Raw genomic sequence first — 14846 nt, forward strand, 5'->3', positions numbered from 1 at the left:
CATAAACATGGAATGTCTTTCCATTTATTCAGATTTCCTTTAAATTTTCTCATCAGTATTTTGTAGTTTTTAGTGTATACATCTTATACTTCTTTTGTTAAATTTATTCCTAAATTGTTTGCTCTGTATTTAAAATGTCACCTTTGGGCTGTTCATTGCTAGTATATAAATATAAATATAAATATAAACATAAACATAAATGTAAATATAAATATAGAGTTTTGTATGTTGATATTATATTGTGTAACCTTGCTGAACTTATTTATTATAAAGTTCTAATAGTACTTTTATGGATTTCTTAGAATTTCCTACATAGAAAATCACCGTCTATGAATAAAGACAGTTTTATTTCTTCTTCTCCAATGTGAATGCCTTTTGTTTCTTCTCCTTGCTTGATCGCGCTGGCTAGATGCCCCAGTGCAGTGCTGAGAGCAGGGGGGAGAGCAGACACCCTTGCCTTGTTCCTGGTCTCAGGGGGAGGCGCTCAGTCCTCCACCATTAAATGTGGTGTTAGCTGTGCGTCTTTCATAGATGTTCTTTATTAGGTTGAGAAAGTTCCCTTTTTCCCCCTAGTTTGTTCAGAATTTTTATTATGAGTGGGTGTTGAATTTGTATCAAATACTTTTTTTAAATCCATTGTCCTTTATTCTATTAATATGGTACATTCCATTTTCAGATGTTAAACCAACCTTGCATTGTGAGGTAAACCCTCCTTGGGCATGGAGTATAATCGTTTTTATGTGTTGCTAGATTAAGTTTGCTACTATTTGGTTGAAGATGTTTATGTCTCTATTCATAAGGGATACTATTCTACAGTTTTCTTTTCTTGTAACATCTTTGTCTGGATTTGGTATCAGGGCAACAGTGGTATCACAGAATGAGTTGGAAAGTATTCTTTCCTCCTTTATTTTCTGAAAAGAGTGTGTGAAGTATTGATAATATTTCTTTCTTAAAAAATGTTTGTAAGATGCCTGCCCTTTTTAATATCTTTAATCTTTGTGTCCTTCATTGCATCTAACATAGGGTTTTACTCCAAAAACATTGGGGAATGAATTATATTATGCAAATCCATCCAAGAAGTGGCTAAAATAATATATAAACAGTATCCTGAATTTCAACCAAAGGTACTTTGATAATGGAGAACACTATGAAAAACAATCTCACCACCACTTCTAAGTTTAGGAAAGACAGAGTATTTACTTACTAGGTAACAGCTCTCTATCAGCAGTCTCTGTGCAGCTGGGGTAAGGGTAGAATAGATGGCCTTTCTCTAACGGGTACGGTATCATTCTAAAAGCTGAGGGAAAAAATACACATGTTGATGTTCAATTCACACTTGTTTTCACCTTATACTACATATCAAAGCTATTCTAAAGACATTTTCATAAAAATTTCAGGAAACATGTTTCATCTTACTTTCTTAGAGACACATTTTAATAAAAGAAACAAAGTAAGCAAAAGAATGACTAAAAGGAAAGGTAAGGTTTATTTAGAGACTAGTGAATGGTCAGGCTGAAATAAAACTGAAGGGAGTACTGGGTGACTAAAGGGAGACTGGCTGGGTCCTTCTGGCCTCGCTCTTCTCAAGACAAACACAACAGACTTGACTCTGAGCGCGAATTCCACTTCCTACAGTAACCTTCACAGGACTGCAACATGTATAACTGTTGTGGCCATAGTGCTGGCAGCTTACAGGGTCCTCGATGGCTTCTAACTTCACATGTGAGATGCCACCGTTTTCTATGAGCAGGGCTTAATTCAGATCAGAGTCACCAAGGTATAACCCTTTGGCCAGACCTGGCCCACTACTGGTTTTGGTAAATAAAATTGTACTAGAATGCAGCCGTGCTTGTTCATTTATACATTCTGTAAAGCTGCTTCCATGCTGCAGGAGTTGGGCAGTTCTGACAGAGACCACGGCCTGCGAAGACAAGCTATTTACCATCTGGTCCTCCAAGGAAAAGTTTACCCACCCTTGATCTAGCCTGTCACCAACTCTTACAGATTTTTAAAAAAATTTTTATTTAATGATTTTTGAGAGAGAAAGAGAGAGAGAGAGACAGAGGCAGAGGGCGGGAAGAAGGAAACGGGAGGGCAGGGGAGAGAGAGAGAGAAACATGGATCCGTTGCATTCATTAATTGTTTCTTGCATGTGCCCTGACCAAGGATCAAACCCACAACCTCAGCATTTTTGGATGGTGCTCTAACCAACTGAGCTACCCAAACAGAGCTTGTAGACTTCTTAAAGCAGGAATTCTTATTGATCTATAAAACTAGCTAAATTGTGGTAAGATTTTTGTTTTTACTTTAATGCCTCTCTCTAAACTTCTATCAAAACATGGATTTTGTTGGGTCACAATAAAAAGTAATTATTTGTCCAACGTCCCAGAGAAAATTAGTGATAACCCTATGAAATCATGCATTAACATGATTATTTAGGAAATACAATGTAAGTCACATACTTATTGGAAACCTCCATCAATGCTAGGCACTGAAGACACATACTAGGTAAATGAGATAGAGTACCTGGTTTTGAAGAGCTCACAGAATACTGGGAAGAAAATCAGAATAAAGTCTAATAACCCAGACATGCAGCTCCTCAGTTTTAGCTGTCCCAGTTTCACCAATCTGTATAGCGTCAGTGTCAAGCACAGTGTTTGACCCTGAAGTCAAAGGTTCTTACATTTTCTTGGTTCAAGGACACATGGTGTCCCCTTTCTGTCTTAGTAATTTTGTATGATGGCCATAGGCTGAAAGAAATATCTCACAATTCCACTTATTAGGTAGTGGATCCAAACAGCTTTAAACACCTATGTTCTAAAAATGTAGCAGTGATTTGGGAAAAAACTCATAAATTAAAAGAAGAAATCATTTCATTCTAACTAACCATCATACCTTACTAACGGGTACGTGAGTCAGCTGAGAGCCACACAGCTTCTCAGACCCTAGAATGAGGTTGGACGGTGCTGGCTTCATTTCCTGTTCCACACTGGTTTTTGTGTGGTACTTCTTTTGATCACAAAAACTAACAAAGTCCCACCTTTGCAAAGCTGTGACACAGGAAGAAACAGGGACTGGAGAGCCATCTAACTGTGAAACCATGAGCTACCTAGAGTAATAATCTGAATGGTGTCTGGCAGATGTTGATATTGCTGTGTTTCCAGCGAACATTTAAAATGCCCCTTGCCGCTCTGTGAATACACTGCAATGCCCCCAAGGTGCCTTAGTGCAAAGTTGGGGAACTGACGGGGTTAACCAATTGTAGCAACTGAGCACTGAATTTATTTTTGAATGTGTATGGAGAACAGAGGTGTACTTCCCAAGAGAATTATTATAAGAGTCAACTGATAAAATATTTTGATTGAGCTTCTTCATTTTCTTAGTGATTTTAAAAGTTACAAATAAGAGATCTGGTAGTTAGTTAAGGAACAGACCAGTTCTCCCAAGAAGATATATAAGTGGCCAATAAACACAGCGACAGATCAACACCACTAATATTAGGACACGCACATCAAAACCACCATTAGGCACCATTTCACACCCACTGGAATGGCTATCACCGAAAAACAAAACAGAAAATAACAAGTTTGATGAGGACATAGAGAAAGCTAAATGCTTGCTTATTTCTAGTGGAATATAAAATGGTGCAACTGCTCTAGAAAACAGCATGGTGGTTCTTCAAAAAATTATACATAGAATTTTCATGATCCAAAAATTCCACTTTTGGGTATATATACCCAAGAGAACTGAAAGCCAGAACCTGAGCAGGTATTTGTACACCCACGTTCACCGCAGCATTGTCCACAGCAGTCAGAAGGTGAAACAAATACTCACTGACAAATGAATGCCTTAGTAAAATGTTGTATACACACATTGTGGAATATTATTCAGCCTTAAAAAGGAATGAAGTTCTGACACACACTATAACATTATGCTAAGTGAAACAGGCCAGATATAAAAGGACAAATATCGTCTGCTCCCACTATATGATATACCGAGAGTAGTCAAACTCATGGAGACAGGAAGGAGAATGATTACCAGGGAGAATGGGAAGAATGAGGAGTTACTGTTGAATGGGCACAGAACTTCAGTTTGGGATAATGAAAAAGTTCTGCGGATGGATGCTGGTGCTAGTTGTACAATAATGTGAATGTACTTAATGACACTGAACTGTTTACTTTAAAATGGTTAAAATGATAATTTCTATGTTATATGTATTTTACCACAATTTAAAAATTTTAAGAATAGAATTGATATTAGTTGTGACAAAAGTAGTTTCATGTTATATACAACTGAAAATAAAACAAAACGGTCAAATTTAAAATATATTAGAATAGCACAACCACATTAAAAAGCTTATATACCAAGGATTATTAGTTATCATTTTCTTTCCTCACAAATACGTGGTTTAAATGAACATATGGCACAATACCATAACAGTTTCTCATTCTGCTTTTCCTAAATGTGGCAGCAACATAAGTTCATTAAATATCTCTCCTACCAATACACCAAACACAACACCACTGCATTCACAGTGAAGCCAATATGAGCAGCAAACCCTTACGGAGACTCAGACCATCTCATTTAAGAAGACTGCCTATGAGTGCAATGAACAGTCGCGAGATCAGGGTTACATCTGGAAAAGAATACTTACTGCCCTCCCACGTGCACTGTAACAGATTAAGAGCACCTTCTATCCGCTTCCAGTGCTGGAGATGAAAGAAAGCATAGGCAATTGCTTCACTGTCACCCCGTTTCAGAATGTGTTCTGGAGGTAAAATTAGACTTTTCATCTCTAATAAATACTAAAAAACAAAAACAAAAAAAACATACACACACACACACACACACATCACAGAAAAAAAAAAGAAAAATTAAATTGTGTTAAATTCAAACACCCACAAAAATGTAGATTCAAATTTTATAAAGTCACAAACATTAAACTAGTTGAAACGACATTGAAGATCCTATTGATAAATGTACATAAAATGCTTTCTATGCAAATTCCAAGGGCGAGAATATTTCTATAGGTAACAATAAGGTGATAAGTGGCTTATATCTAAACTTGCTAAACACAAAATGGAAACTCAAGCTGAGGTAATATGTGAGAGCAAACATTTGTTTTTCCAAAAACTAATTAAGTGTAAAAATTATAGAACACCGTTTTGTATCAACACTTTGTGGCAACATTCCTTTTTTTTTTCTCATTCCCATTTACAAGGGATGGAACTTAATTGTGAAGAAGTTCAATTAAATTAATATTTACGGAGAGCAAAGCACTTGCTTGTTAGATAATACCAAAAAACACTTTTATGGGGGAAACTTTATAATGCAGTGAGAAAGATGGAGTTCTTAAATTAATAATTATAGCCAGACGGTGCTAAGTGTTTTGTTAGAGGTATAAGAGTGAATATAGGGATAGGGATAGGAAGTACTAATTTTTAAATTTAGTTTTTTATAATAGCTCTATTGAGATATCATTTACATACTTCACAATTCACCCATTCACAATACAGGACTCGCTGGTTTTCAGTATGTTCGCAGGCACGGGCGACGTCAGCACAGCCATATTAGAGCGCCCCATCGCCTCAGCAGGAAACCCTGCACTCCTCAGCTACCACCCCTACTCCGCCGTTCCCCCTAAGCCCCAGGCAACCAATGATCTGCTTTCTGCCTCCATGGTTTTGCCTATTCTGGATATTCCACACAAACAGAATCACATAATAGATGGTCTTTTGTAGCTGGTTTCTTTCACTTAGCAAACTGTTTTCAAGGTGTATCCACGTTGCAGCATATATCTGTGCCTCGTTCCTCTTTGTGGCTGAATAATATTCCATTGTATGGATGTAACACATTAGTTTACCCAGTCGTCATTTGATGGCTATTTGAATAATGCTGCAAAAACCTCCGTGTACCAGTTTCTATGTGAACATTTGTTTCCATCTCTCTTGGGTGTATACCTGGAGTGGAGCTGCTGGGTCATGTAGTAACTCTAGGTTTAGGAGGTATTAATTCTGCTTAAGGGGCTGAAAATAAACCTCTCGATGGAATTTGGGATTTGAGCTGATATACAGAGATGGATGGAATGTGGATGAGCGGATTGGGGGTGGGTGGAGAAAAGAACAAGAGGACATATTCAAAGTACAGGGACAACATGAACACAGGCACTGAGCCAAGAGAACAAGATGCATTTAAGGGATTAGTGGGTGTGCTTGTTAAAGAAACTATAGCCTATCAATTCTTACTCATAGATGAAATTAAATTCTGTCTTAAATGCTTCAAGAAAATACCTGCCTTAATATTAAAATCCATAACAAAAACAGTATAGTCACAGTTATCACACTAATCAAATGAATATACGAATTACATGAAGATGCAAAGTTAATCACTCGTACGTCATCTTTACTATTAAAGTGCTCAACTTAAAACAAAATCTTTTAAAATTTTTAGTTAGCTAAATACTTCCTGCAAATACTTCCCCTACTAAAATAGGTTTGAAATGATCTCTTTGGTTCTAAATAATGTGATACCTAATTATGTGTCTTAAGATTCAAACCACATTAACTTGTTATAAAAAGAGAAACATTCCAGAGGTGTCTCAAAAGATATATTTTCACATTTCAAATTCTAAATTCCTCAGATTGTTGCACAAACTAATGAGATAAACAACATAAATTAAATCGTTGAATTTGTGAAAAACACTTTGTAAAACTGCTACAAGCAGGAAGAATCTTAAAAACAAAAGAAGTGCAGTGGTTTCAGTATTCAAGCCTTAGGTGACTGATCAATATGTACGTATACATCATATTATCATATGTAAAATCGCTGTTCTTATGAAGTGTGCCTTTCCAGCACTTACGGAGCTTAACGCCCACCTTCGACGACTCTTACTCCTACACCTCAATAAAGCTGAAGTTCAAGAAAAAGGAATTAATGTTAGTCTTCATGTTTCTGGCTCTCTCCTCAAAGTGTAAGAATGCAATCTGCTCATCAATTTATTTTAGCAGATGTCACAAGCTATGAGATTATTTACTAATCCAGTTTGGGGACTTAACATTTCCCATTCAGTTTCTTAAAGGAATGCAGCAGAGGTTGTGTCCTGGTCAAGCAAAGCCCATCTGCTGCCTGCTTGGGTTTTCTCCCCTTAGTGCCTTGGGCCTATATTCGGGAGGGTAATATTCTTTCTAATCCTCTCTAATCCTTGCCCATTTTTTTAAAACACAGTAAAAGATCACTCGCACCAGGCAGCTGTGGGAAAATGGACTCCAAGAGCTGACCTCTGACATGACTCCTTATGCTCCTGGCAAGTGCACGAAGGGCTTCTTCAGCAGGAAGCAAAGAAAATGCGGCCATCACAGTGAAATCTCCACCACCAGAAAGAGTACCTCAGTTTCAGAAGAAAACTTTTTAACACTTAAACCAACTCATTTGTATTAAAATTCTGCCTCATTTTACAGGTAGGGAATACAAAATGTACCAAATTATTTTTAATGAGTTTTAGAACCAGGAAGCTTTAAACTACTTTGTAGCCACTTAGCAAATGGCAAGCAAAGATATTCAGTTAACAATGATTCAAAAGAACTTTCAGAAAATGTCAACCTAATATGTCAAGAAAATAACTTCAAGAGTTTATATGTAAAAATCTTTGTTATTTAATCATTAGTAAATCTTCCTTAGGCTACCTTAACATTTTATTATCATGTCTTACCTACTACCAAATGTCCTTTCCAAAATGACTTTAAAACAAAGCAAATCCTATTTTTCAGTTTCTAATAAAGCACTAAAATAAAATTCCACCCTCAAAATATAGGGAAAATTTTCAGTTTGAAGAAAATGTACTTAGAGAAGGTAATTATAGGACTGTGACTTATTTTACCACATTCACAAACTGCTACTCAAGAACGCCTGCTCCCCGGCACAGGCTGTAAGTCAGCGCCCAACAGAAGCTACGTCCTCCACCCTCTGCTGCAGCACCTGGCACGTGATGCTGCCCAGAGTGGGCGCCGAAGTAATTAAAACTGGCTTGATCTGATATGCAGAGCTAACTCGTCTTCAAACTCATACTTATATTTCAGTTTCTACTTAAAGACAATTTCTAAATCTCTGTGCAAACTAAAACCAAAACAAAATAAAATCTGCCACCCAGACTTCACTTTTCTACGGAGAAGAATATGAAAGGTTAAAAACTAGGGTGGTTGGTTTTGTCTTTTTTTTTCTGCTTACACAAAAACACAAACACTGCAGACTTACATAGTAGAAAACTAATATATTACAAGATTGAAGAATAAAAGACTAAAGGAAATAAAGATAATCTGATTTATATTTTTTGGTATTTCCTTAAGGATAACATACCAACTCTTTTTTTCTTAAAAATAGGATCAAACTGTCATGCAACTCACTTTTTACTTCACAATACATCTTAGGAATACATTTTTTCCTGTCTCTGTACAGGTCTGACACACTATTTTTAACAGTTGCATGGTATTCCATTAAAAGCTGAGTTATTTTATAAGTTGAGAAGTGAGGTCATGCTGGAAGTGTACTACCATCCTTAAAAGGTCAAAGATGACATAATTAAGCAAAACTCATAAAAATAGTAAAATAAATGACACACAAAATTTTATATAGAATAGTAAAACAGTCAAAATAGTCAAAACTCATAAAATAAGTAAAACAGCTTAAAAGTTCCTGAAAATAATAGGGTCCAAATTTTCCTTTCTCTAATTTAGATGGGCCTTTATTGCAATGCAGATCAAAACTGAAGACATGTCTATTTACCAAACATTCCCTGAATGCCTACTTTGTGCTAGGCAGAGCATCAGACATAAAATGATGAGTGAGCCAATAGTTCTTTTTTAAAGGCTTACAGGAAACTAAGGGAAGGACATACAGACAAAAACAATATGATTAAGGTACCGAAGGAACAGAGAAGAGAGAGCCATTACCTCTGCTCGGGAAACGTGGAAAACGCACTGTTAGAGGAGGCGACAGATGGTCGGGGTCTTGAAGAACAAGCAGGAACCTGACGGGTACAGAGGAGATTGGGCATATGTGCAAAGGTAGGGGGACAGGATGAGCTGGGACCAGTTCAGGAAGTAGTAGTGCTGAAGATAAGGAACAAAGCCGATGTGGCAAGGAGTAGGGCTGGAGACAGACCCTGGGCTCAGACAGTGAAGGGCTTCTATATGTGCAATACTAAGGGATCAATCCTTATCTCATAGGCCACAGGGAACAAGCAGAGCTCTTTTGGCAGGATAAGATTTGCTGTTTAGGTAGCTAACTTTGACAATGACCAGAGTGGAGAGCAGTTGATGGCAGAGAGACCAGTGAGGAGTCTGTTGTAACAGTCCGAGCAAGAGACAGTAAACATATCTATATGTTTAGAAATGCGTAGAAAATGTCTGGCAGTAACCCTGACTGGTGGCTTTGTTGGCTGGGTGGTGTCCCACAAAGTGAAAGGTCGCTGGTTCTATACAGGTCAGGGCACATGCCTGGGTTGCAGGCTTGGTCCCCGGTCATACAAGAGGCAACCAATCGATGTTTCTCTCTCACACCATTGTTTCTCTCCTTCTCTTGCCCCCTCCCTTCCCCTCTCTCTAAAATAAAAACAAAAATAAATGCTTTTGTTTTTAAGAAAGAAAATGTCTGACAATAAATAAACCAAACAGAAACAGTAGCTACTTTAGAGAAGTAGAACTGGGAGTAAAAGAAGAGGGAAAATTTTACTTTATAAACTTCTGAGGAGTCTGAACTTTTTGTAAAAAGCACGCATTACTTTTATAATAACAACAATAATGTTTAAAAGCCTGTGCAGTGAAGACGCGTGATGGTGACGGCAGGGTGGAGAGGATGGCTAGGTCTGGGAGGCATTTCAAAGGCTACAGTGAAAGTTGGTGACTTGGGAAGGGCAGAGGTAAAGGTTAATGAGGAGAAGAGAGTGATGAAGACATACATCAGAATAGCTAACTAAGGAAAGACTGGCACGTTGAAAAAGAGAGTTAAATTTTAAAAAATTCAGTTTGAGACACACTCAAGTGTCTGAAGTACCTATTAGATACCCAGTTAAAATTTCCATAACTAGATAGGCATGGAGTCTATTGATGAGGTAGCCAGAGTTAAAAGATACAGATTTGGAGATTATCAATAAATAAAACGCAGCTGAAGATAGATATAAACCCAGCCTGGTTCCCAAGCTATGCTACAGGACCTTCCGTGTCACCTCCAAATCACCTTAGCGCTACATCTGCAATGAGTCAGGAATTGTTTGGGACAATTTTAACTAGCATTAAACTATGAACAATATGCTCAAATAATTAACTCATGCCTCTTGTTTTTCACTAAAATTATAAAAATTAAAGCTACTTTAGAAGCTATAGTTAAAAAGACACAATGATGTATGGTCTGATGGTCTCTTTTATAACTCTAAAACCATACCTATGCTTATACTCAAATTTACTTTAATTTTGAATTGCTTTGATCTTTATCATTTATCTGTAGATCACTTTGTTTCTACTACTTTGTAAATCTTACAACCGCTTTTGACCAAAAGCAATATAATTCTGACCTGAAGTAATGATAATGCTTTATAATCTTCCTCTTAAAAGCAGAGGTTAAGGAAAAATCTCTCTGAAGGCATCTGAAATTAAGGCACTTTGCTCTTGATCAGTCATGCACACCAAAAACCAATTTATCTCTGCAATTAGTTTTCTCGGTGCACATTCTATGAGATTGGACAGGCAGGCCGAACGCAAAGGCGTCCACGTGGATGCGTGTTATGGGGGAGACTAAGGATGGTTCCCACAAAGAAAGAAAAGGAATGCTCTATGAGTAAACTGGAAGAAAGGTAATACTCCCCAAGAGCCTCGGGAGCAAAGGGAACGCGATCTTATGTTGAAAGCAGAGGGACGGGAGGCGAGAGAGGCCATCTGCCGCAGGAACACCCCTTTCCGTGTCGTCCTGCAGAGCAGCTCCTCCAGGCCAGCACTCTGCTCCTCAGCCCTTCCGCCTCTCACAGCACAGCCTCGCTGTGCTCCACGTCTGGGCCACAGGGTTCAGCGCCACTTCCCGTTTCTCCTTTTACTCCTGCTAGGCCACTCAGAACCTCAACAGAGTGCATGACTCCCTCTTACCTTTTAATTATGCTGGTCTAATACAGGGAGTTCGGCCAATGAAAGGTAAGCCTGCTGCTAAAGAACTAGTGTCTTCAATGGTGAATGGGAAAAGTGTCATCTTATAGGCTTTGATTTCTGATCAGCCAGACATACAGAGTGTCATACTAAGAACAATTACATCTATAGTAGATCACTAACATTCATGGATTTAACATTTTCAATTTCAATCATCTGTGGTATCTCTAAACATTCTTGATTTATAAAAGCCATCATTTTACTGGGGCACGAATTTGAATCATGTGCCCTGAGACTTGTGTACATGTATGAATAATTTACCCAATGAATGACCCTACCTGACTCTTCAGCGTCCATATCTCAACAAGGTTCATGACTGTCCTCATGTTTGCATTTCATGGGTGAAATTACATATTACGATGGTATTTTTAACTATGGAGATTCACAACAGTTTTGGACCATATTAATCAAGAACCTCAGCCCTGGCCGGTGTGGCTCAGTGGACTGAGTGTTGGCCTATGAACCAAAGGGTCACTGGTTTGATTCCCAGTCAGGGCACATGCCTAGGTTGCAGGCCAGGTCCCCAGTTGGGGGCACACAAGAGGCAACCACACATTGATGTTTCCCTGCCTCCCTTTCTCCCTTCCTTCCCCTCTCTAAAAGTAAATAAATAAAATATTTTTATGAAAAGAATTTCAGTGGCCTATTGTAATAAAAATGTTAAAGAATACCTTCTATAATAGAAGACACATTTTTAAAATGTGCAAAGAACCTGAATAGACATTTATCCAAAGAAGATACACAAATGGACAATAAGCACATTAAAAGATGTTCAGCATCATTAGTCATTAAGGAAACGCAAACCAAAACCACAATGAGACACCACTTCATCCCTGCTAGGATAACTGTAATCAAAAGACAGACAATAGCAAGTGTTGACACGAATGCACAGAAATTGGAGCCCTTCCTCACACATTGCTGGTGGGAATGTAAAATAGCATAGCACTTTGGAAAAACAGTTTGGCAGTCTCTCAAAAAGTTTAACATATAATTACCATATGATCTGTCAGTTCCGCTCCTAGGTATATACTCAAGAAAAGTGAAACCATGTGTTCACATAAAGACTTGGACATCAATATTCACATCAGTGTTATTCACAATAGCCAAACAGTGAAACCAACCCAAGTGTCCATCAATTGATGAATGGAAAAACAAAATGTGGAATATTCATACAATGGAATATTATTCAGACATAAAAAGAAATGAAGTATTGATACATGCCACATTATGCTAAGTAGAAGTCAGACACAAAAGGCCACATATTATGTGATTCCAAATCCACGGAGACAGAAAATAGATTAGTGGTTGCCAAGGATTAGGGGAGGAAGGAGTGGGGAGTGACTGCTAATAGGCACAAGGTTTCTTTTTGGGGTAATAAAAATGTTCTAGAATCAGGTAGTGGTGATGAATATATAACCTTGTGAATATACTAAAGACCTCTGAAATGTGTACTTTAAATGGGTACATTTTGTGATATGTGAATTATCTCAATTTTAAAAAAAAGAATACCTTCTATAAAACTCCTTGATGGTTGATAATAAAGAATATGAGATGTTAGAATGGCTGAAACAGGATGCTGTGGAATAATTAAAAGGTACAACACATTTCTACTATAAAAGCTTAAAATCTAACAATTTCTATAGTACCTGAAAGATGCACAGTCTTTTTCTTGCTTGGTGACTAAAAAAAATATTCACTGAACCAAAGCCATAGTTAGGTAATGAAGAACAAGTCAAAACCCATGAAAACATACTGTTCTAATTTTTAACTATTACTATTATAGTTACTGTACACTGAAATTCATTCAGTAGATTAAAAAAAGTCTGTACAGGCAATCAATATTAATGAAATATCTAAAGCAAATTCATAGCCTGAAGAGATTTATGTGATCTTTCTCTGTTGCACCTCTAATAGTTTCCAGCTTTAACAAGTTGCACAGCCCTAGACCTACAGCCATTTCTGTTGTAGTTATGTGGAAAGTTGCCAAAAAATGTTTCCTGCTAAAACAGTTTTATCCTTTGTCATCTAACTGGTAAGATTCATGTAACATTTGACAAATTTGCATATAACATTTAATAAATTTGTAAGATTAAAAGGTTTAATATACACATATTTAAATGTCACTGTTCGCTAGGTTAAATAAGTTCAGACCCACAGCTGAAGTCTGAGGAACAAAACCCCTAAGCCCTTTTTGTTTGCTTTGCTGTAGCTGGGCGTCAGGAATAGAGAACGTAACAGGAGAGAGAGAGAGAGAACCTTTACATACTTCATCACTTGTAAAACCCTAACAAACACAGACAGCCACAAATTCCAGAGCTCTTGCAGTTCATATAACACTAATGTTATTTAAGTGGGATATTATCCAAACCTTAATCATTATCCTGTTTGATAACAGCCAGCTTAAACAATAATGTAAGGTTATAGCACCATTCTACAGAGCTGAATATTTTAAAAGAGCTGAATTGTCAACTGGTTGTGACATATAGTTGAGGGGGAAATAGGTAAATTTCTACATATAAATAAAAATGATTTTAAAATGTTCAAGTATATACACATTATATACTTTAAAAATATAAAATTAAAGTATATATAAAAGTTTTATTGAAGTCTTTTACATATCATAGAATTCACCATTGTAAGTATATAGCTCAATGATTTTTAGTAAATTTATACAGCTGGGCAACCATCACCACGAAAGTTCCCTTGCTCCAGTTTGCAGTCAATGCCCACCAGTCCCAGGGAACCACTGATCTGCTTTTCGTATGTATGGTTTTACCTGTTCTACAAATTGCACATAAATGGAATCATGCAATATGTTGTCTTTTGTGTCTGGTTTCTCTCACTTGACATCAAGTATGTGAGGTTCACCTATTTTGTTGCACGTACTTGTATCTTTCCTTTTTAATGCTAAGAAGTGTTCCATTTGATGGATGTACCACAATTCATTTATTTATTCACCTGTCTTTGAATTGCTCCAAGTTTTTGCTCTTGCAAACAATGCTATGAACAACTGCATAAAAGTCTTTGTATGGAAATATGTTTTCATTGCTGTTGCATAGATACCTAGGAATGGAATTGATGGGTCACATAATAAGTATATATGTTTAACTACAGAACTATTTTCCAAAGTAGGCAAACTATTTTACATGCACAGCAACAATGTATGAAGTTTCTCCACATTCCTGCCAACACTTGGTATTGTCAGTCTTTGTGAGTATGGGCATTCTAGTGGGTATAAAATATATCATATTGTTGTTTTAATTTGCATTTCTCAATGACTACTGATGCTGAGTATCCTTTGATGTGCCTATTAGCTATTCATGTATTTTCTTTAATAAAGTGACTATTTATATTCTTTGCCCAAGTTTTAATCGAGTCATTTGTCCTGTTATTATTAAGTTGTAATAGTTCTTTATATGTTCTGAATACAAGTCCTTTGGCAGATGTATGACTTGCAAATATTTTCTCCCAGTCTTTGGCTTACCTTCCCATTTTCTTAACGATGTCTCTTGAAGAAAAAATGTTTTCAGAAGTCAAATTTATCAATTTTTTTTCTGTTATGGGTTGTGCTTTTGGAAAAATTTTTGCCTAACCCAAGGCACAAAGATTTTCTTTGGTTTCCTTCTAGAAGTTTTATAATTTTACCTCTTACATTTAGAT

General features: G+C 37.0%; 1 protein-coding gene across 6 annotated transcripts in view; it reads right to left on the minus strand.

Moving 5' to 3' along the window:
• The window catches only part of ST7L (suppression of tumorigenicity 7 like), a 115970-nt gene that overhangs the window by 62448 nt on the left and 38676 nt on the right, over positions 1-14846 (minus strand). For 5 of the 6 annotated variants that reach the window (XM_036015292.1, XM_036015295.1, XM_036015291.1 and 2 more), the window contains exons 12-13: positions 4655-4805; positions 1205-1297 (exon numbers count right to left, since the gene is read on the minus strand). In XM_036015292.1, coding sequence (XP_035871185.1) covers positions 1205-1297; positions 4655-4805 — 244 coding nt within the window. The remainder of the gene's footprint in view (positions 1-1204; positions 1298-4654; positions 4806-14846) is intronic. The other variant, XM_036015294.1, reaches the window with a different exon arrangement.

This window comes from Phyllostomus discolor, chromosome 14, assembly GCF_004126475.2.
Source record: "Phyllostomus discolor isolate MPI-MPIP mPhyDis1 chromosome 14, mPhyDis1.pri.v3, whole genome shotgun sequence".
Lineage (NCBI taxonomy): Eukaryota > Metazoa > Chordata > Mammalia > Chiroptera > Phyllostomidae > Phyllostomus > Phyllostomus discolor.